Source organism: Sapajus apella, unplaced genomic scaffold (assembly GCF_009761245.1).
Source record: "Sapajus apella isolate SASKATOON/1434 unplaced genomic scaffold, GSC_monkey_1.0 scaffold38, whole genome shotgun sequence".
Classification (NCBI taxonomy): Eukaryota; Metazoa; Chordata; class Mammalia; order Primates; family Cebidae; genus Sapajus; species Sapajus apella.
In genome coordinates, this window is record NW_022436978.1 from 15,281,263 (window position 1) to 15,305,636 (window position 24,374).

A 24,374-nucleotide genomic window follows, 5' to 3' on the forward strand; every position below is an offset into this window, starting at 1 on the left:
AAAAAATCATATCTTTTTCCTATAGTAACCAGAACATAACTTGCTAACATTTATTGAGTACCTACTGCATACCAGACATAGTTTCCCTGCCGGGAGATGCAAGCATTATCCCTTTGCGTTTTGTAAGAAGGAATCGTAGCTTAGAGAGGTACAGAAGCAAGTGCAGGCTGGTGAGTGGCAGAGCTTGGAATCCTGAGTCAAGCTCTAGAGCCAGCTGAGCTGCGGACCTGAGCGCTGTGCCTCTCGGAAGCCCCCTCTGTCTTCATGTTGCCAAATGTAACATGGTTTGATAGGAGGGGCATCTCAAAATTTAGCTGTGGTGGCTCACCTGCACCCCTTGTTAGAAATGTAAATTTCACCCCAACAACAGATGCTGATTCATATTCCAACTCAGTAGGGCTGGGCGAGGTCTGGGAACTGGCATTTTTAACAAGCCCCTGAGATCATTCTGATGCAGATGGTCTTGACCAAGTTCTCAGGGAACGAAGGCAACCTACTACAGCAGAGAAGAATGGTCAAAGGAAGTGGCTCTTCGCTGGCCCAGAAGCCAAAACTGAAATAAACGGAGAGGGAAGCAAGGAAGGAGGGGAGAACTAGCCCCTCTCAGCAACGGGCTGGAAGCCAGAGCTGAGGAGCAAGACGGGCAGAGCTGCCTGGGAACTTCTAGACAGCAGGGTACGGCACAGATGCCTGCGGAAGCTTCCGCCCCAGTTCTTTCCTTTCCAACACACCCAGCTCCGGCTGACAGAAACATGGTTCCTGGCACCTCCCTGTCCTGACACAGCGCCCTGTAGAAGACGGTCCTCCTTAGTATCTGCTGACCAAATGGATGAACACACCAAAAGGAAATGGACAGCCTTCCCTCAACTAAATGGGCAAGCTCTAAACCCAAGAGACAAGACTAACCAGTAATCAAAGTTCTAATTTATTCTAGCATAAAAGTAGGAAAAAAGGAAGGAAGGGAGGGAGGGAGGGAGGAAAAAGGAAAGAAAGGAGGTAAGAAGGAAGGAAAACGGGCTGGCTGGCTAATTAATTGTCCCCATGGAAATGCGTATAAACAGATTCTCCATCACTCTCAGTGGTCAAGATAATTTACCTACCCTGGGCTGACTTATAATAATCCAATCTATTCATCTTTCCAACTATGAACAACTTCACAATATCTTCCTCATGATTTTTTTTATACTTTCATTTATCCATATTTAATATTATATTGCAGAAGAATGAGAAGCCAGAGCTGTTCTCATCTCATTGGTGTGCCTTTGGCTTTCTCTCAATAAAATGTTTGCAGGGTTTGTATGCTCGCTCTTTCAAAGTTGAAAAGAGAAATTCTTGAGAAAACAAGTAACCAGCACGCAACCCTCACAGAGTCTGGGGCTGACATTTGCAGAAGGTCTTGCTCCCTATTTGACTTCCCAAACTTTTTAAGAGAAGTAGGTATGTAAACCAAGGAAGTTTTACTTCCTTATGATGATCAAATAGAGGCAAACTCCGTTGGCAAAGAGAGCCCTGTGAGGTCTTTGCATCTTTTGAAGGACCTAGAATGTCTTATTGGTATCAAATGTCTGCTGCTTTGTATTTATAAAGATGATGACAATGACCCCTGACACAGTGCCCCTGGGTGCTATGGATAGAATTTTCTCTGATGAGTTTACCAGGACCCCTTGGTACCAACAGAACCCATTTAATAGATGGGAGAATACATAAGGCAGGGTCTCCTGGCTTCTCCAAGGAATGACTGTGCCCTCTCTGCTACAACAGCCCCACCCACACCTCAGATTCTCACCATTGAGAAGCTAAGATAGTTGGCCTTATGAGTCCTTCAAACTGATAATATCTACTGGCAGGAGATTTTAAACGCAGCCATTCCGGATGCCACTTCCTCTGACTTCTCTGGCCTGCTCCTCCCTGTTCTTTATTTTTGGATCAGCAGAAAATGTCAGGATGGCCAGGTGTCAGTGACAGGAAGTTTGGGACTACCAAATAATTCCCAAGGCATGTGTAACTCTCAGCTTCTCACAAGCTCTGCTTTCATGAGCCTTTACAGGACGGGTGAACAGCTAATCCCTTGATTCAATGAAATCTATTTCTGATACTAGGGAGCCCAGGGGCCAAGGAGAGGCCACGGAGGTCGCACTGACCCATGCACGGTTCTCCACCTTACAGCTTGTTCCCAGCTATCGCCAGGCAAGCCTCCCACCATGATAATAAGCGTCCTACCCCCTAGGGAATTTCTCCACAAGATATAATTTTTCCTGCAGATTTTTGGACCCTGCCGGCATCAGGTTCTTATTTGTCAGCTGTGAGAGCCGTGAAGATACTAAGACAGTGGGACTCCCCAGAGTGGGCAAGGGTCTGTACCCTTTTCCATTCCCAATTTGCCGTGATTTCCAGAACAACCCAGATTTCAAATAATCTGTCTTATGGTCTCCTTTCCATCTTTTTATCTCCATAAACTGCCAAAGTGACTTAGACCTGCATTACCCCACAAAACAGCTATCAGCCACATGTGGTATTACGTGCTTGAAATGGGGCCTGTCTTAATTGAGATGTCAGGTGAGCTGTATAAAATACACAATACATTTCAAAAATGTGATATAAAAATTTTTCTTAAGGTCTCAATAATTTTTATGTTAATTCCATGTGATAATATCCAGGGCTTATTGGGTTAATGAAATATTAAAATTAATTTCAGACTGGGCATGGTGGCTCATACCTGTAATCTCAGCACTTTGGGAGGCTGAGGCAAGTGGTTCACCTGAGGTCAGGAGTTTGAGACCAGCCTAACCAATGAGGTGAAACCCTGTCTCTACTAAAAATACAAAAATTAGCCGGGCGTGGTGGTGCACGCCTGTAATCCCAGCTACTCAGGAGGCTGAGGCAGAATTGTTTGAACCCGGGAGGCGGGGCTTGAAGTGAACTGAGATCACATCATTGCATTCTAGCCTGTGCAATGGAGTAAGACTCCGTCTCAAAAAAATTTTTTTTAATTTTTTAAAAATTAATTTCATCTTTTTTTTTTTAACTTATGTGGCTACTAGAAAATATTAAGTATTTAACTTTCTCTATTTTTCTATTGGATAGTAATGGCCTAGACATCCCAGTATCTTAAGAGTCCAAATGACTGCTTCCTGTACTTGGAAGGGGCTCAAATTTCTTTGTCCAACCATGTGCCTTGAGTTGTAGTTCAGGAAAGAGGCCCTATGGCCATACCTTCTACTGTCTCCTCGTCACCCCACACCCGAAAGAAAAGATGTCAGTAAGCCCATCAAAAATGCCATTATCATTTCCATGGATTTGTAATTCTCGTCTCCCACCTTCACAACAGAGTCTCGCTTTGCCTTAATTATCATCAAGAAAGGGTTTATGCCTTAATAACCAAGAAAGGGTCTGAACCATCGCAGCCGATTGTAAATATGCCTCAGGGCATTCATTGCCTGACCTAGAAGCTCCAGGGAGTGAAAGTGAATCTCGACTCTGTTTTGAATCCCCAGGTAGAGAAACATCGTCAGAGTCTTTACCCTCATTGCCTTTTTAAGACTTAGAAAAGGAGCTGCTCAGCTCTCCTTGCTACTTTGTGTATTTGCCAAGGGATTACATTGTCAAATTAGGGACCACGTGCTTAACTCATAATGTTTTAAAGGCTGGTCTTTGTGAAAAGCAGCTTTGCAAAACCTAGTTATGGAAAAACCAAGGACAACCAGAACTGTATGGAAGGAGGGGGCCTGTGCACGTATCCCAGAGAATCAAAAAGCCAAGAGCCAGTCAGCAGTACAGGGGTAGGAGAGAGTGAAGTACAAATTGTACCAGGCAACATGTGATTGCGTTTTTCTTTCCCCCTTTTTTTTCCTGACAGAAGAAAATTAGTGCTTCAAAGGAATAGAAGTAGACGGAATGTTTTCTTGAATTTTAGAGAAGCATTTGACGAATGTCATATGATTCTTATTGAGGGTGTTCACTGAAATTTGCTCAGAGAGTGGGAGGTGGGCACAGTCTGGGAGCAGGAAGTGCTGCTGCCAAGGGGAAATGGTGCAGGCTACATAGGCCTCGGGGACAGAGTCCTACCTGGGGTCCGCACATCTCACCCCGGCACCCATGGGGGTACCTCTCCAAGACGTTAAACTCTTAGTATATCGTAAATGAAAAAATAAATCAGCCAAGCGTGGTGGCTCATGCCAGTAACCACAACACTTTGGGAGGCTTAGGGGGGTAGATCACCTGAGGCCAGGAGTTTGAGACCAGCTTGGCCAACATAGTGAAACCCTGTCTCTACTAAAAATACAAAAAATTAGCCAGACATGGTGGCACACACCTGTAATCCCAGCTACTCAGGAGGCTGAGGGAGAAGAATCGATTGAACTCAGCAGGCGGAGGTTGCAGTGAGCTGAGATCGCACCACTATACTCCAGCTTGGGCAACAGAGCAAGATTCTATCTCAAAAAAAAAAAAAACATTAATAGCTAAAGCTTAATTTTTAAACTCTCAAAACATCATTTTAGCAAGGAATGTTTGCCAATCACAAAAGAAGCCCATCTTCCCCTCCTGCCCTGCCACCTTTCAAATGTGGGCTGCTGGCCTCCTGTGCCACACACAGTTCATGCTTAAAAAGGTCCTTCATGGAACTATCCCTCCTGAAGTTTAAAAACACACAGAGAGACCGGGTGCAGTGGCTCACATCTGTAGTCCCAGTACTTTGGGAGGCCAAGGCAGGCAGATCACCTGAGGTTCAAGACCAGCCTGGCAACATGGCGAAAACCCCATCTCTACTAAAAATATAAAAATTAGCCGGATGTGGTGGCACATGCCTGTAATCCCAGCTACTTGGAAGGCTCAGCCTGGAGAATCGCTTGAACCTGGGAGGTAGAGGTTGCAGTGAGCCGAGATCATGCCACTGCACCAGCCTACGTGACAAGAGCAAAACTCCATCTCAAAACATAAAAAAAACACATACATGCGCAGAAATTTTCATATAAGAAATGAAATTAATATGCATTTGATGAAAATTCACTGCGTGGAATTTCAGGTGTCTTGTAGCCATGTATTCCAGTAAATAGATTTCTATATTTTTTGTTGCAAAACAAATCTAGTCAGCTCCCTGGTTTCTGTGTCACCCCCCATCTCCAGCCCAATTAGCCTATTTATTTCTGAAGCCCCACACTGGCACCCAAAGTGCCGGCACGGGGCCTGAGCGGTAAAGGGGCATTACACATTCTTCTACTGGAAAATGAGAAGACAGTTTGAGGAGGAAAGACAAGTTCCGTTTCGGGTTGGAAGCTTAGGGTTGGCTCTAGAGAGTGGCATCATCATCCAGATGCTGGTAACAGCCACGAGAACTCATGAGATGGCCACACGTGGAGTGGGGGCCGCAGGTAGAACCCAGTGTTAGGAAGCTGTGGTCAGAGGATGGAGAGCCCAGAAGCACAGTGTCATGACTACCATCCTAACTGTGAGCGCTGGAGTGCAGGGGCCACTAGTGTGGCCAAGGAGGGCAGTGCTGATAGGAGGGCAGTGTCCACAGGATGTAGTAATGATTTTTATTGGCCTTAGAGAGAGTCCTTTGAGTGAAGCGATCAAGAAGGAGAAGCCAGGCTGGGCGCGGCAGCTCACAATTGTAATCCCAGCACTTTGGGAGGCCAAGGTGGGCAGATCACAAGGTCAAGAGATCGAGACCAGCCTGGCCAACATGGCGAAACCTCATCTCTACTAAAAATACAAAAATCAGCTGGGTGTGGTGGTGTGTGCCTGTAATCTTAGCTACTCAGGAGGCTGAGGCAGGAGAATCGCTTAAACCTGGGAGGCAGAGGTTGCGGTGAGCCGAGATTGTGCCACTGCACTCCAGCGCCACTGCACTCCAGCCTGGCAACAGAGCGAGACTCTGCCTCAAGAAAAAAAGAAAAGAAGCAGAAGCCAGAGTTTAATTTTCTTTTATTATCTCCTGAGTATGTGATCCAATGGCATTAATAATTCCTACTGGTGTAGATGGTTAAGACTTAGTATATAACAGCATCTACCAACGTCAGGTTTCTGGTTTTGACAGTGTTCTATCGTTATGTAAGTGAATGTTATCATCGGGGGAAGCTGAGTGAAAGGGACATGGGAACCCTATACTATTTTTTGCAACTTCTCGTAAGTCAAAATATTCCAAAAAAAATTTTTTTTAAAAAGAATTAATATGGAAAGTCATTTCCAGAGACTCGCGCTCAGCCCCCGACACAGGCTCCTGCTCTCTAACAGCTCACAGACTCACATTCTCCCCAAAGGGCAGTGGCTTTCCCCTTCACTCACCCCTGAACTATCTGTTGTCAGCTCCTGGGACAGAGTGAAATCGCAAGGGCTTGGGTCAACTGGCATAGGCTGTGAGAGTCTTGGTGCTAGCTCATCCCCTTGGAGGTGGTGTTGAGCCTCTGTTGGCGCCGCAGATGTGACCTGGAGCCCCACCATGTGCAATAGAGTCCCAGAGTTGGCATGACTCAGTGAGGGCATGTGTGGGTCCCTTCATTCCACACTGCACTGTCATGACCACTCACCAAGGATCTGCTTTGTCTGTTTCACTTTCAGGATGCTTCCATTGCACACAGATTCCATGTGATGAGAGAGAAACACCCTGAAAAATTCAACAGCAGGTAAGCTGCAGGCCCGGCTGCACTGCCACCCACCCAGTGTGGCCCTGGCGGAACAGAAGCCTCTCACCTGCTCTCCGGAAATGTTCCTAGCCAGGGCCGCCAGGGACTTGGCCTTCCTGCCATGTCGCCGGAAGGAGGGTTTCCAAGAAAAAAAAAGTGTCAGAAATTTGGCTCAGGCTAACTGCCTGTCCTCTCCCAAAGGCTCTGAGCTGAGGGAGGGGCTGGGAAAAAGGAGGTGGGTATGAAGGGCCTGCTTTTGCAGGGGAGGAGGTGGGAGGGCGTCTGCCCTTGGCTAACTGGAGCCCCAACTCCTGAGTCTCTGCTGCTTTCAAGTACAGTGCCTCCAACCCCAGCCCCTCATGATTCTTTTGGGGAAGGGTGGGGAGGCTGGAGAGGACCCTAGCTTCTGTCAGTCTCAAATGGGAGAAGATGGCAGCTCCGGGGCTTGGACCAGGAGGACCAGGACGGCGTCTTCTTTGCCTCCCCTGACAGCAGAGGGCAGCAGCAGAGAGGTACCTGCAAAGGTACCAGCCTCAGCCTGGGCACTCTGTGAAGTCTCCAAGTTAGGTTCAAACATGAAAGGAAAGAGAAAACTAGGTCATTTGCAAATGAAAGCAAACAGTTCTCCCTTGTAGGAGGAAATTTGCCAGAACTGAGCTGTGTCTGACATACAGCTACCCACTCCTCCCTCCTTCCTTCTTTCTCTCTTTCTTCTCATTGGTTAATTTTCATTCTTTCTTTTTCTTTGTTGTGCCCCGTACTTCGAGATGACCACTATTTCGGACACTGTTCCCGCCCCAGCTCTAGGTGTGTGGGGAGGAGGATGGATAATGATTTGGACTTTGTCTTTGAACCTGAAGGTGTTGGCTTTTATTTAGCCCACTGATTTGTCTTTATTTATTTATTTATTTATTGCGAGAGAGTCTTGCTGTCACCCAAGCTGGAGTAAGTGGCACCATCTCGTCTCACTCCACCTCCTCCTCCCGAGTTCAAGCAATTGTCCTGCCTCAGCATCCTGAGTAGCTGAGATTGCAGGCAGGCATGCACCATCACGCCGGGCTAATTTTTGTATTTTTAGTAGAGATGGGGTTTCACCACGTTAGCCAGGATGGTCTCGAACGCCTGACCTCAAGTGACCCACCCGCCTTGGCCTCCCAAAGTGCTGGGATTACAAGCAAGAATTATCTTTAAAAAAGAGGTTAGAGCATTTGCTGAAGACATTCATTTAAAGCCCAGTACCCCATCATTTACAGAACTTGCCATTTTCATTCCTGCTCTTTGTCCTGACCCCACAGCCTGAGAGGTTAACCAAGAAGAAGGGGGTCTTTCTAGAGGTCAGAAACTGAAAACTGCAGCTTCAGAAGAGTGACCTGCGGGATCTGGTAGCAGCTGAACGAACCTTTTAGGAAGTACATACTGTCACAGAATCTTCTTGCTGTCACACACACACTATACACACTCACGGTACACTAGAAACATGAGTACTTCCAGACCCTGCTACTGGCGCCACAAACTTACAGTTCAGATGCCTCCTCTAACAGTCCTTTGCACTCCCAGTTACACACAAATCACTTTTTTTTTTAAGTACTCCTCTTCAACCCATTCCTCAGACTTTCACGGTCCTCTGTTCAGACAAGTTTGTTTGTTTTTTTTTGTTTTTTTTTTTGATATGAAGTCTTGCTCTGTTGCTCAAGCTGGAGTGCAGTGGGACGATCTCAGCTTACTGCAACCTCCGCCTCCTGAGTTCAAGTGATTCTTCTGCCCCAGCCTCACAAGTAGCTGGGATTATAAGTGCCCACCACCACACCTAGCTGATTTTTGTATTTTTAGTAGAGATAGGATTTTACCATATTGGCCAGGCTGGTCTTGAACTCCTGACCTCAAGTGATCTGCCATCTCAGCCTCCCAAAGTGTTGGGATTACAGGTGTGAGCCATCGCACCCGGCCTCATACAAGTATCCCTATATGTATTCGTGTACATGTGCCATATGCTTATGAAAGCCATGGGGTTCTGTTCATTCATTCATCCATTCATTCAACAGAGCTTTTGAAAACATACTGCACACCAGACACTGTTCTACAGGCGTTTGGGACAGACCCGTGTAGGGGACTCACAGCCCGGTGCTGGAAACGGGCTGGAAAGGAAATGTACAGAATGGTTTGTGTTAAGTGATGTGACTGGAGGTGACCTATGGGAGCACAAACCAAGGACATGGAATGTGGTGTGGCGGGTTACTTGTGGAAGGGCAAGACGTTCGGTGTGATCGGTTGTATGGTCTCGACAGGGGAAAGAAACCAAACCCCTGTAGTTCGTAGAAAGCAAGGAAGCAAAGGGAGGGGGAAATTTCTCCGCATGCCAAAAATCAATAGGCAGGCCAACATATGACATAAATAGAGCAATCATCAATCACCCACACGATTAAGTACAATTAGAAAGACACAACCATCAGAAAAAAAATATTGTAGTGTGCATTTTAATGCCAAGTATGAACAAATTCACTGTGATCTGTAGAACTGTTTTCGCTTCTCACTTCCAACATCCCATAAACAAGACTACTCTTTGAGGTTCGGTTCTCACCTCGCTCTTCACCTGATTGAGGAGGTCAAGGTAGCATGGTCGCCTGGGTGACAGGCACAGGGATTTGCATGTAAACATGCGTGGCTGCCTAACGAGTGAAGACGGAAGGGCTGAGGTAGCACCTATTTCACAAGGTCACCAAACGCTTCCTGTTGAGAACTTTGCATACTTACTGCTTCTACCCTGCCTATTCGCCCATGTCTAAAATACCCAGGAGTGCCCAATTTGTCCACGGAGAGGCAGGCAAGCAGCCATTTTCTCCAGGCTTCCTCATTTAGCATTGGAGATGGTTTTAAATAGGCAGGTGGTTGTTGCCATGGTTACCCCATTACACCAGCGGCTAAACTTAGGAAGGGCCGCAAGGGATAGGAAGAAAGCTTGATACCCAGGATTTGGAAATGTAAACGGTATTATCAAACAAGGCTTATTTTACGCCGGCTGAACCTGGGTTCTCCAAAGAGTAGTTACTGCTTGGCTGGAAGCCTTTACCATTACTACCCAGGTTTGGACTCTCAGGGATAACCTTGAGGTTAAATCTTGGGAGTTGTCATTGCCGTGTTTTGTTCTGTTGTTGTGTTTTGTTTTCAGAAAGGGACAGTGACTAGTCAGGGCTAGAACTTCTCAGGAAACGAATCATTCACATTGCTGATTCCTTTTTCTGGGCTAACAAGAATTCTTAACCTGGAATCCAGGGGCTTCAGGCATTTTGAAAACACCTTGAAATTGTACTAAGGTATGGTTTGTATTTTTCTGCAGAAAATGTCCGTAACTATCAGAAGACTATTAAAGGAACCTGTGTTTAAAAGTCACAGGTCAGAGGCCTCTTTGAATCCTAATAGGCATTAAATTATGGCTCGACCACTGGGGTCCAGGAAATTCTTCTTCCATGGCCTCTCTATATAGGTTGTTGCCAGGGAGGATAGTTGGATGCACAAAACCAAGTTATGTTCCCTGATGGAATAGTTTTGTTAATGGAGCAATAACCAGACTCAAGGAGGCGGAAATATGAGCCATGTGTGATGGGCAAAAAAAGAAAAGGCCTTGCCAGGCACAGTGGCTCACACCTGTATTCCCAGCACTTTGGGAGGCTGAGGCGGGCAGATCATGAGGTCAAGAGATCGAGACCATCCTGGCCAACATGGTGAAACCCCATCTCTACTAAAAACACAAAAATTAGCTGGGCGTGGTGATGCATGCCTGTAATCCCAGCTACTGGGGAGGCTGAGGCAGGAGAATTGCTTGAACCTGAGAGGCGGAGGATACAGTGAGCTGAGATCACACCACTGCACTCCAGCTTGGGCAACAGAGCAAGACTCTGTCTCAAAAAAAAAAAAAAAAAAAAGAAAGGAAGAAAGAAAAAAGGCCTTTAAAGGCAGAGATGGGGCTATTTTTGGCCCTGTCTATCTCCTAGTTATTGATAGGCTAATTATAAATTGCTAATTGAGGAATGTTAGGGAGATTATCGTTTCACTGTTGGAATAAAGTACAAAAGAGAAATTTGATTCTACTGAGATTCTAATGTGTTTGAAAGTGATCTGAAATAAAGGGTACATAAGACATGGCCCCTGCCTTCAAAAAACTCATAGTCTAGCAAAAAAAAAAAGGAAAACTAGTGCTCAAATATTTTTTTACAAAATTATTTTAATATACAAGGTGGTTACATTTCACCAGGCGATATAGTATACAGGAAGTTGTATAGTACATAAGAACTTATTAATGGTCATATCCCAAACATCATTTGCAAATGGATTGTTTTCTTTCTGGGGGTTTTTTTTGGTTGTGTGTTTTTTTTTAGAAGGAGTCACTCTGTCGCCCAGGCTGGAGTCCAGTGGTGCGATCTCGGTTCACTGCAACCTTTGCCTCTCGGGTTCAAGTGATTTTCCTACCACAGCCTCCCATGTAGCTGGGATTGCAGGCACACACCACCACGCCTGGCTAATTTTTTTTTTTTTTCAAATCACAGCCTGAATTGTAAATGCCTGGCTAATTTTTTTTTGTATTTTCAGTAGAGATGGGATTTCACCATGTTAGTCAGGCTGGTCTCAAACTCCTGACCTCAAGTGATTTGCCTGCCTCGGTCTCCCAAAATGCTGGGATTACAAGCATGAGCCACCACTCCTGGCCAAATTTATTGTTTTAAGTGTAGCAATAGTGTTAAAGGGAAACCTGACCAAGAACTATTATAAATTTTTGAGCTCCTCTTAGAGGCCAAGTGATGAACTAGGGTCTTTAAATACTTTAAATTATTTAAATCACAAAACAACCTTACAAGATAAATATTAGCATTCCTATTTACAGAAAAAGGAACAGGGGCTAGAAGAAACCAAGTCAACTAATCAAGAAAGTCATGTATTCCCAGGTTCAAGCAATTCTCCTGCCTCAGCCTCCGAGTAGCTGAGACTACAGGTACCTACCATCATGCCCGGCTAATTTTTGTATTTTTGTAGAGACAGAGTTTCACCTTGTTGGCAAGGCTGGTCTCGAACTCCTGACCTCAAGTGATCCAACCATCTCAGCCTCCCAAAGTGCTGGGATTACAGGCATGAGCCACTGTGCCTGGCCCTGATAAGTACTGTGTACATCATCCCACTCATTGCTCACAATGACATGCAAGAGTAAGTGCTACCATCCGCATTTTAGAGATGAAGACACTGAGGCTAGGGAGGATGGAGCTGTCATTGGCATCATCCACCTTTATGGATTGTCTCTGTGGGAAAATGCCTGCCGAGTTCCAAAGGCGAGGAAAACAGGCACACCATCCAGTCATACCTTGTGTGGTAAGAGTGTTCTCCCTGTTTCCATGTCCACAGCAAGGAGGAGGACTGCTGATGTGATCTGTGTGGCCCAGTGCAAAATTAAAAATGTGAGGCCCCTTCTGCAAAAATTATTATGAATTTCAAGGCAGTGACAGCAAAGCGTTAAACTATGCACTGAGCCCTCCTAAGTGTGGGGCCCTGGGGTCCAGATCTCATGCCTATGAGCTGGCCCTGACAAGGAGAGAGGAATTAATAAAAAGAAGACACATTTTCCAGTAGTCACAGAGTAGCGTATTTGCAATAGAGGCAAAAGAATGGAGGAAAGAGGGTTTCAACTAAGGGAGAAGGAGAGGGACTGTCAGTACCACAAACAGGTAGCAGTCAGTAACTAGCGGAGAAGCCAAGAAAGCCACCGAAGCCTGCCAGACCGCCAAGAAGCAGCCCACCATGAAGTTTCCAGATGAAGTCTCCACGAAGGTGGTGCATCTGGAATCTATACATAAAAGCCACCTAATTCTAATGTCACTGTCAGTGAGCGTCCAGAGAGAGAAGTCTAACCATGGAATGTTTTCATTGTTGGTTAGAACTCAGAGTGCTTGAGGAACGTGTTGTTCTAAACCTGCTGAGTGTCATCCACTTGACGGTCTCTCAGCAGTTGAGGCTGAAGCAAGTTATTTCCTGTTAGGCCCTTCAAAGGGACCGAAGTGGTGCTTCATTCCTGCTAGAATCTGACCACCTTTCTCAAAAGCCCTTGACTAATTAACAGGTTCTGAAATATTAGCTTTCTTGGAACAGGGCCCATGGAGTCACTGATGAGGGGCTCCCCAGAAGCCCTAATGTAGCTTGAGTTTTTAAGAGGCTGGAAATATGCCTTGTAAATAACTAAGCACTTAGTTACTATTTATAGAAGAAGGCAGCTGGGTCTAGAGTAAACTGGCATCAAAACTTGGCTCTGCCACTTATTAGCTATGTGACCTTGGGCAAGTTAATCTTCTTAACCCTTTGCTGCCTCTTTTGAAAATTTTTCAAGGTTGCCGTATATTTAATGACATAATACGTAAGTTCATAGTACACAGTAGGCTAACGATAAACATTTGTTGTTGAATATCATTGGATAACAAACATTACCTTAAATTGACCATAAAGTATTAACAGTCAAAGGGGTTTGTTTTTTTTTTAATGGAATGGCAAATGGGATTCAGTTATCATAGAACCAATGCTCCATTGGCATGGCCTTTAACCTGAAAAGTTGGAGGACAACTTAAAGTTGGAGGAGACCCCAGCAGTCATGCACTGAATCTGCCCAAATTCCTCTTTTAGGGGTGGGAAGATGGCACCAGTTTGCTTGGTTTGGATGCTACAGGACAGTAGCTCTAGAGGAAATCTCCTCACTGGCTCCATGGAGGTCCAAGAGGCAGAGGTTGGGAATCTAAACGCTAGAGATTTGAAGTACAGTGCCAGGTCCCAGCTAGCAGGATCAAGGGAAGGAGTCACAGACCCCAGGTGAAATGGTATCAGGAGGAACAGAAGTGAGTAAAGGAGAGTAGCAGGACAGGTTTCATGTGCTACCTGGGTATTTCTGGCTTCCTAGCAGGGGTCATGGACTGCATGGCAGGCAGGCAGGTGGCCCCTGTGGTCAGATGCTGGGGATGTGACTATCCTTCCCTCCCGGATACTACTTTCCCCTCACCCACCGTGAACCTCTCCCCAACCCTAACCTCAGATAAAGGCAGAGATGTTCTGTGGGAAGCAAAATAGAAACTGACAAAGCTCAAGTCATACAGTTCTGAAAATAAAAGGAAGGGCTTCCTCTCTTGAATACCTGCAGTATGCTCTGCCGTCACAAGCATAAAATATATCACAATCTACATAAGATTTTCTTCTTATATCTAAAAATGAAACGCTTCTAAGTTATTTTTTCCTGGCGCCCTGTGAGGTAGCCCACTATTACAACCCAGATGTTTGACTTTCTCAAGGCATAAAGGTTCAACAGCAGCAAATATAGCGAAGTTAAAAATTCTTGCCATTAAAGTCTTCATTTTATGCCCTGAATTGGGCTTTGCCTCTCCTCCTCTAATATTTGGCACCCCAAAAGAGACCTGCTGCAGGTAGCCAGAGGTCCAGACCGTCTGCACCTGCTTCCCTCAATATAGCAAACTATTTTACTTAAATCTCTGGGATTCAGAAAAGCCCCACATGAAATTAATTGTGGCATTTTCTGTGATTTTTCTTATTCCTGTAGGTATTTATAAAGGAAATGCAAACCTTATATTTTATGCCCAAGTACCTTTGACTTTCAAGTCAATTCTGACAGAGCAACTGAGTTAATTACTTGAATATTTAAATACTAAGCCACAAAAATGTTTTGTCCCCCACCCTCCCCATCCCTCTTTAGGAGAGATACAGAGAGTAAAATGAATGAAATATGGATTCATGGGTTTTTTTCATCAGATGCTCACCATTACACAACTGCAGAAGTTCAGGGATAGTTTTCGTTTTTGTTGGATTGTTTATAGTCAGCCCTCGATTATTTGCAGAAACAAGGGAGCAACCGCGTGGATCATCTGAAGTGGTGAATGATCAAAGACTTTGGGAGTCTGTTATTAATATTTGTATGCAGTTCTCTCTGTCCTAACATTCACAATATTTTAAATAATATGATGAGATCACATTGATTCTTAACAATTCCTTCACTTTCCTCCCGGGCCCCCAGTCCACATGGAAACAGACAGCACAACCTCTCAGACTGTTAGACAGCAGCAGCCGATGGCATCTCAAGCCTCCCTACAGGGTTGCCCACTGGCCAGAACCGTTTGTTACTGTGGCTTAATAGGCTTTTTCTTCCAGCCCTTGCCAGGCTAGAACAGGAAAGTTCTTATTCATGTCAACAAATAGCAGAATCAGTTTGTGATCGTATCAGAAGGAACTTGAAAGCACGCTATGTTTTCAAGACTATGGGCCAGATAATCCCAAAGTTATCAGTATTTACTGACTGATTGATTTCTAGAAATATTTCCAACAAAGAGCTCAAGGTGTAGTGTAATCCAGTTCACAAGAGTTGAGGTTAGCACGAAAACATTATGGCAGAAAGTCAAAGCACACAAATTCAAAGTAAGGTAGGAACTGGCTGGATCCTAACATGAGTGTTGGCAGTCTGGATGTTTTCCAGAAGGGAGCGGTCAAGAAGGTGCTGGAACTTTAGATGGCTTCTAACAAAAGGCTGAATCTGGGATTGTTCCACCCAAAGAAGAGAAGCCTTAGAGAGAGGGGATTATTGGCCTCAAATAGGTAAAAGGCTTTTCTTATAAAGCAGGAATTGTGTTATTTTGCATGACAAATCAATGAAAAGGTGGCTGGAATGCAAGACTGGTTTAAGCCCCAAACAGGACATCAATTCTAACAATCAGAGCCATCCTCAAGTGCAGTGAGCCACTGGAGAAGGTGATGAGTTTTCATATTTTACATTCACGTCCATGCCGGGCAATCGTTTTGGAGGCAAGTGCCCAATAGGACAGGTTGTATTATCAGACAACCTGGATTCAAATCCTGGAGTTCACATGTCACCACTGTGTGTGACCTGGGCCAGGTTACTCCCCCGAAATCTCAATCTGCTCGCCTGTAAAGTTGGGGTGTAATATTATATGAGTTTCCTGTTGTCACTGTCATAAAGTACCACAAACTTAGTGGCTTAAAACGACATGACTGTATTACAGTTCTGGAGGTCAGAAACCTGAAACAGGTGTCACCAGGCTAAAATCAAAGTGCCATCAGGGCTGCATTCCTTTCTGGAGGGTTGGGGGGAAAAGCTGTTTCCTTGCCTTTTCCAGGCTGTCCCCCTGCTTTGGCTCCTGGCCCCCTCCCATTGTTGAAGCCAGCAGTGTCTGGTTGAGTCCTTCTCACATGGCAGCCCTCTGACATTCTTTCTCCTGCCTCCCTCTTCCACTTATGAGGACCCTGATTGCACTGAACCCACCCAGATAATTCAGGATCCTCTCCCCATGTCAAGGTCAGTTGACTGGCATCTTAAATTCCATCTGCAACCTTAATGCGCCCTTTGTCACAGAACGTAACACACTCACAGGCTCTGGGGATTAGAACATGGACATCTTCAGGGCATTATTCTGTCTACTAACCTCATAGGCTCATTTCGAGAATCTAGTGGAACAAGGCATTTAGAGTGTTTATTACAGAGTCAGCACATCAGTGGTAGCTATTAATATTGTTATTAATATTCTTGTTACAAAGACAGATACTACATCAGATAATAGTCATGTTAGATGATTCAGAAGCCCTTAAACCTCTGAAGTTTGGTGATTCTCTAATATAGGCAGATACATATCTATTTAATAGTAAATAGGGTGTGAGTCATCAATGCAGAAATATATAGAATTACTTTTCTCTTCATTTATCTTGATTAAAAGTTTTTCTATAAAATGTCAATACATTTATCATTATGTAATTTAATAATACATCATACAGCATTATTATATAGCACATAGCAATATTATTATAAATAATTTGGAAAGTTCAGAAAAGTTAAAGTAAGAAAGAAATCAGTCACTCATAGTCCCATCCTGCAGAAACACAATGGCCATTCTGATGCATTACAGCAATTAACTTGATATATAAATACCTTAGAATATTTGTGATAACGTGTTTTTATAAAGCTATACATACCATTTAAAAGTAATTTTTCTTTATATAAGTCATTCAGGCTCATTGTAAAAAAAAATTCGAGCAATTCTCCTGCCTCAGCCTCCTGAGTAGCTAGGATTACAGGCGCCTGCTACCATGCCCAGCTAATTTTTTTGTATTTTTAGTGGCGACGGGGTTTCACCATGTTGGCCAGGATGTCTTGATCTCTTGACCTCTTGATCTGCCCGCCTCAGCCTCCCAAAGGGCTGGGATAACAGGCATGAGCCATTGCGCCCAGGCTAGCACAGTTTTTAAAGCATGAATAGCCATGAGGCTGTTTATTAAAGTGTTTAGCAATGTAATCAGTCCTGCTCCAGCCTATACCAACAATGGTAGGCATCATTTTTTGAGACCTTTCAAGAATCTCATGTACATTACTTTTAACTGGCGCAACTTACCAAGTGTAAGTATTATTGATCCATCTTACTGATGAGAAAGGTGAGGCTCATAGAGATAATGCGACTTGCTGAAGACCACACTAGTTGCTAGAGAAGCTGCCGTTCACACCTAGTCCTGTCTAGTCCGCACCTCCTCTTAGCCGGCTACACTTCCCTGCCTCTCCATGTGTTTTGTGCCCCATGACCAAAGATGCACCCAAAAAAGATGAAAGAAGAGCCACAGAGATGACTAAAGGGCCCATGAGAAAAACCACAAGTCATCCAAAATCATTTTTCCTGGAGGCAAACAGAATGTACTGGGAATGGGCCTCAAGTGTGTGAAGGATTCTCAAAAGGAAATAGTGACCACACCTTCCTACTCTTCATCTCAGTTCAGGAAAGAATGAGAGAAGGAAAAAATGTGCTCTAAAAGTGAGGAATTGTCTTTTGGATGGGAGCAGGAATCTTCCGGCCTGGAGACAGGTTAAGGACTGAAATGAGTTATTAAGAGGTTTTGGAATCTCTTGCAAAGGCCTCCAAAAACAGAGAGTTCTATTCATCTGAGATGATAAACACGGCACCTTCTGAGTCCAGGGGTACACTCATTGTGCCCACCAGGTTCCCACCCAATGGGGGGACCTTAGCTTGTAGGTATGTCAGTCGTCCCCGTCTTTGCCTCCATCATCACACGGCTTTCTCCCTCTGTCTGTGTGTCTCTGTTCAAATTCTCTTCTTCTTCTAAGGACACCATCAGTCATTGGACTGGACCCACCCTAACCCGGTATAACCTCATTTTAACTTGATTACATCTGCAAAGACCTTATTTCCAAATAAGGTCACGTTCACAGGTACAGAGAGTGAGGACTTCCGCATATCATTTTTTGGGGGGACACAATTCAACCCACAGCATCAGCCCTCCCCCAAAGCTTCACACAAGAAGGAAATACAATATAACATGGTAGCTTTGTTTTCAGGAAGGAACATGAACAATGAGGCTGTTGTGAGAGAGGAGGATGACACTAAAGGAGGAAGGTAATGTTTGCGTGAGAGCTACAGAGAGGACTGGAAATTCACCAAGGAGAGAAGGAACCGGGGCATTCTGGGAGAAGGGCTGAAGTGTGAGAGGGTACTGGACATGAGTGGAGGGGCCTGGGTTCCTGGGTAGAGTGTGGAGTGAAAAGGCAGGGGGACGGGGAGCTGCTCACATCTTATCCTAGGGGTGGGTGAGTGGACAGTAAGGGTATCCATCAGTAAATGCTTTTTGAATAGATTAATGAAGGAATGGCTTACCTTTCAAAGTATTTCTGGAGCAAAAGTTTCAGGGCTCCTAGAAACATTTGGGACCTTAAAATACTGAACCTTGCTGAAGCGTTAGATTAGTACAGACAGTGTTAGTCAGAAAGACCCAGAGAAGAGGCAACCCCCCAGGGAGACAGAAGGAAGAGGGGCATCAGGAGTGAGATGAAGGGGCCAGCTCTGTGCCTCGGAGGCGTTAGTACACATCAGGGCTGGAAAAAAACTATGGAAACCAACGACAGAGCTTTCTTATAAACCCTGAGCTTGAAAGCATGCTGTTTGGTAGTGAAGTAGAAATTCATATTGACAAAAAGAATCCGCAAGGCATTCTCTCTTCCTCACCACCGCAGTTTCAGATGCCTTCAGGAAGAGAGCAACTTAGGTGGCCTTTAAACTTAGTTTAACATGTCTCTTCGTTTTTAGCTCCAGAGAAAGTAATGTCAGAGTTTTTTGGCCTTCTATTGTACTTTACCAATTAAAACTTCAGAAAACGAGTGCCCTTTTGCATAAGGTTACTTTGATGATACAACAGAGCCCATATCTGCATTTAGAGCCGATGTGATTAGCATATTCAGTCCTACATATTTTCTGCAAACTTTTCATAATTGCATCCATTTTATTATGAAGAAATTGTAAAACAAGGTGAAAAGAGAGTAGATATCCTCAAAAAAGATTCAAGTGATTAATTTTAATTCCCCATTTAAATCAACATTTACTAAAAAAAAGTTGTAATGCACTTATTATTGGGCCAAAGGAAATTTCGAAAGCAAGTTTCCACTGTACTTACCAGGAAACGCGGTAACTCTCTTCTGTGAGATAAGTAAATTATTTCACTGAAACCCAGAACAAATGGTTTTACAACTCTGTTACGCCAGGTCGTGTCACCCTGATGTGAAACACAGACACAAATTCCTGAGTTTCACTGCATTCAACATCAAAAGAACTGAGTTTCAGCCCTTACCCTGCCTCTTACTGTGCGTCATTGGGAAAGTTACTCACTTATCTGATTCCTAATGTTCTGATGTGTAAAATGGAAATCACAACTGTCTGACAAGGTGCCTATGAGAATTAGAGTGGATAAATCAATGGAATTGAAGTTGATCAGGTATTAGTTTGATGCTATTGATTACTACAGGGATTTGTAAGGAGAACACCCAGCAGTATATGAGAATCCACTGTGGAATCTCTAATCTAAATGCACGCTGTCATGGTTCCTGTCTGTAACGGTAACTTATAGACTCTAAGCTTTGGATAGCAGTTTAGATTTCAACCCCCTTCTCAGTATAAGCATCCCCTCTATAAACACTCCTCTGGAGGAGGTCATCACATCTCTTCTTTGAAGACTAGATTTCTACTTTGAAGATTGTAGGAGTGTTTAAATTCGAAGTGGGTAGGGGGTGCTTACCACTTCACATTTTACTAACAAGGCATTTTCCCAATCTTCTAATGCTCTTCAGTGAAAGAGGGGCTCTTCTCACTTCAAGAATGTACTTATACCCTCAAATTACTAACTAATTCATCAGGGACTTACGTAATCGCTGAATATTCATGTTTATTGAACCTACACTTAGATTAAAATTCCTCACTGTCTAATAACAAGATGCTTTCTGTTCTGTTGGAGTGTCCCTTTAATCCTGAAAGTGGGCCTTTTTGGAGAGCATTCCAAACTGCCAATCAAGCCAAGTACCCTACCTTGCCTTTGAACTCAATAAGCTGAAAGCATGTCCGTAATCTCCAGTTTTGGGTTACCATAGAGTAAGAAGGAGTGAGAACGGCCTGGATAAATTAAAACCCCAAACTGTTGACTTAGTGAAACTTCTATTGGAGCTATCGACACAGAGTGTTGTAATTAGTCAGGTTCCCCCTTTCCTCTTCTGTACTACCTTGCCCCTGAACTTGGGTGGGGAGAGGAAGGGCGGCTGCTCATAGTTAGCGTTTCTGTGGGTATGTGCAGGGTTGGGGTGAAGAAACCACCACAGGACACCCTCTGATTTTAGCTAACATTCTGGTTCATCCTTTGTGTATTGTAGAATGAATTTCCCCCTCCGGCCCCACCCCCACAACTGGTAATAATTGCACTAAAGAAAAATGAAATGGTTAACAGCCAATGAGTTAGAAAAGAAGAAATGTGAAGGACTGGATAATCTATCTACTAAAGAATTTGTCCCTTAATAATTAAAACTTGGTAGAATAATCTTTTTTTTTTTTGAGACAGAGTTTCACTCTTGTCACCCAGGCTGGAGTGCAATGGCACCATCTTGGCTCGCTGGGTTCAAGTCGTTCTCCTGCCTCAGCCTCCCAAGTAGCTGGGATTACAGGCATGTGCCACCGCACCCAGCTAATTTTTGGGTTATTAGTAGAGACAGAGTTTCACCACATTGGCCAGGCTAGTCTCAAACAATCTTAAAATTCACAATAACCATGTTTTGTACAAAGTGGTAAGTTCAGGGGAAAGGTTATACGTGAGCTTAGGTTACTTTCCTAGTGGTTAGAGACAAGTTCATTTCTCAGTGTTTCATGATTGTGGAATAGTTGATATATCTACCAGGTTGTACCCTAACTTACGGAGCAACTAAAATATTATTTCCCAGAAGAGGTAGATTTGGATGATATTTTATTTCTGTGCATGTGATCTTCACAAATGCCAACATGATTCATCTCTCACCCTGCTGCAACTGGTCCGCTCTTGAAATCAGACACATATTAGGATTCATGACCAAAGACACCGGAAGCTCAGATAGGAAGGATCTCAGGAAGAAAGTAAGGGAGACACTTTTGAGGCATCTTCCAGGGGAATTCCCAGGGGGAAGCTACAAAGGTCTATATGAGGGGTCACAAATCCAAATAATTCATGCAGAGGCCAGGCAGTTAATGTAAATGAGAGAAGTGGGTAGATATAGGCTTTAGGGACAGGCGAGGACTCCAGCATGAGCCCTGTGTAAAGGGAGAAGCCAGTACTCAGTGGCAGTTGATTGTTGCCAGATTGGAAAGCAATCCAGTATTAACAGATCTGATTTCTCAAGAGAAGCTGGGCTTCAGGTGTGTATGTAAAATTTTCCAATTTTAAACACCACTGTGCAAGCCAAATAAACACATTGCCAGGCACCATAAGAGCCTTGGCCCTCCAACTTGTCACGTTGATGCCCAGGAAATATAACCTCAGGGTTGTGAGGGGGCCAATTGTTTATTTTTCATGCCTGACCTTGGTCACAAATTATTGGTGCTATAAATGTGAACTGATCTCCTGCCAAAGGAGAGAATGAATGGGCTTGAGGAGAATTTTTAAACATTGACAGACGGTTCCTAGATGTCATTTAAAAAAATGACTTGGGGCCAGGCGCGGTGGCTCATGCCTGTAATCTCTGCACTTTTCGAGGCTGAGAGGGGAGAATTGTCTCAGCCCAGGGTTTCGGAGCTGCAGGGAACGGTGAATATAATCGTACCACTTGCACTCCAGCCTGGGCAATGGAGACCCTGTCTCAAAAAAATAAGTAAATAAAATACATTTATTTAAAAAAGAAATGATTCAGAAAGAAAAGGCACCCAAGAAGGCAAAAAGAACAGAAAGAAAAGTCAGTCTGATTAATAGATATGGAAATAAAGAGGAAATGCCCAAATCCTGTTTGGGGGAAAAATGAAAAGTACAGTCTCTGTACAAGGATACATTTGGACCTTCTGGACAAGGGAGACAGAGCAGCTAACAGACTCACCATGAGGTTCAACCCCTCATGCGCCTGCAGAGGTGGCTACCCAGATTGTCTTCTCTCAGCATGTGTTAAATGTGCGGCATGGGTTAAAACGCATTCCACAGCACGCTAGAAGGAAATTCACAGGAAGATTGGGAGGGATGTCAATCAGTGAATACACTTGGAAAATACAGTTAAACATACTTCTTTTCGGTTTGATGTTGCAGAGCTTTTAATGTAGATTCTAACCTGCTTTGACCATGCAAAAAGCAAAAGAAAGTAAAGTACTTCATTTCCCAAATTTACTTGACCACAGAACCCCCTCACTCCAAAGACTCTTGAGACCAATATTTCACGGAATTCACATTGGTGAAAACCCCTGCATTTGAGTGCACATACTCGTATAACTTACAGACTCTCCTGTCTGCCTGTGGCATGGTGGCAAATGGCACATCTGGAAGAATCCTGGTTACTTTCTCTAGTGGCTTTGGATGTCAGGTAGGAAGCTAAGGGACACGCGCAAAGGGAATGCTTTAGTCTCTTCCTCAGCCATGAGTCATAATTTTAGACGAAACAGGCACATATGGGGAACACAGAGCTGCTCTGTAGCTGATCTGAGAACGACTGTTCTTCTGGACCATGGATTTTCATGCTGGAATGAGAGGACCCTGGCAAGGAATTGGGAGCTTATCACATAAACCAAGAGAAATATTTTTGGCCAGAGACTTGAAGACCAAACAGGAGAGCTTTAAAATGAGATCGAAGTGGGATAAAGTAGAGTGTTCAAATTAAAGTCTAAAATCGCAGCCCACAGAAGGGCAGCAGGTGCAAGCTAGAAATAAGAGGCGTGGCTAAGGTGGTGCCAAGCAGCTCTCCCAAGGAGCTGGCAGGAAGGACCACTGGGGCCACACCTACAGCCAATAGGTGAGTTTGCCAACTCCACAGTGAAAGGGGCAAACTGAAAGAGTTGTGTTCATTAGGGGTGAGGAGCACAACCTTAGAGATTGCAGACAGAGGCATGGTGGGGCAGGTCACACAGCCGCACCACCAGGCCAGGTGAGGATGACAAGTTCCCATAAATTCCCTGAATTGGGTGGCAGTCTCTGAAATGGGTGGCAGGGATGTATACACAAGAATAAGAAGTCACAAACGTCAGAGTGGAAGCAAAGGAGAGAGCATATGGATGAGATTTTCAAAAGGATGAAATAGAAAGGATTTTGCTGGCAGGGTCTACCACAGTCTTCTCAGGCAGAGCGAGGCTCTGGCTCATGCTTTCCTATTTAAGGTTTTTTAAACTGGCACAGGAAGATGGAATAGGGAAGAGAAGGGGGGTATTTATCCAGGCATCTGCCCTATCTAATGTGTTTCTGACTTGCCTTGCTAACAATTTCATGACGGGAAAGGTAAGGGAAACAAGGAGGGAGCGACTTACTGTGGACTGAATTCTAGACAGGCTGCCTCTAACTGCCTGATGGTGTGGAAGGCACAGGAAACGTAGGCAGAAATAACCAGACCGTCCTGGAGTTTTACGATCGTAAAAGGAAGACGCAGGATGCATACTCGGGTGTGTTCCCTGCTACCCTTTCCACCTTTGCTACTTCTCACTTTCCCTCTGGCATCTTCATTCCCCTCCTAAGCAGAAGTCCAGCCCAGACTCAGGGTCACCACCAGGGATGGAGGGTGCAAGTCTCCAGGTTTCTTTCCCAGGAAATTGAGGAAAGCAAAGATCCCCAATCCACATATATACATACACGTGTGTGTATATTCTTTTTTTTCTGAGATGGAGTCTCACTCTGTCACCCAGGCTGGAGTGCAGTGGCCCAATCTTGGCTCACTGCACCCACCACCTCCCAGGTTCAAGCAATTCTCCTGCCTCAGCCTCCTGAGTAGCTGAGATTACAGGCTCTGGCCACCATTCTGGCTAATTTTTGTATTTTTAGTAGAAATGGGGTGTCACTATGTTGGCCAGGCTGGTCTCGAACTCCTGACCTCAAGTGATCCACCTGCTCAGGCCCCCCAAAGCGCTGGGATTACAGGCGTGAGCCACCACACCTGGCCGTGTGTGTTCTTAATTAATATTCCCAGCACCCCCTGCAGGTTGGTAATATTGTGTCAATTCAAAAATAAAGAAGCGAAGACATGGAGACTAAATGATTTGCCTGAGGCCACATAGCGAGTCAGTGGCTGAACTGTGGCTTGAACTCAGGCCTTTCTGCCTTCTCACCAGAGCTCCTTCAGCTCCAGTAAGCTCTTTCCAAAACTAGACATTGTATTTTGGGTACTTACTGGGTTAACTGGCTCTTGTCTGTTAGCCTGGGAACCCAACCTCAACATAACGTTGTTTCTATGGGGAAATGTGCTCA

At 44.5% G+C, this 24,374-nt stretch overlaps 1 protein-coding gene across 7 annotated transcripts in view; it reads left to right on the forward strand.

The window, feature by feature from the left end:
• Window positions 1-24,374, forward strand: part of DGKG (diacylglycerol kinase gamma) — a 208,638-nt gene that overhangs the window by 112,367 nt on the left and 71,897 nt on the right. For all 7 annotated transcript variants that reach the window (XM_032298337.1, XM_032298339.1, XM_032298341.1 and 4 more), the window contains one exon: window positions 6,559-6,623. In XM_032298337.1, the coding sequence (XP_032154228.1) occupies window positions 6,559-6,623 (65 nt within the window). The remainder of the gene's footprint in view (window positions 1-6,558; window positions 6,624-24,374) is intronic.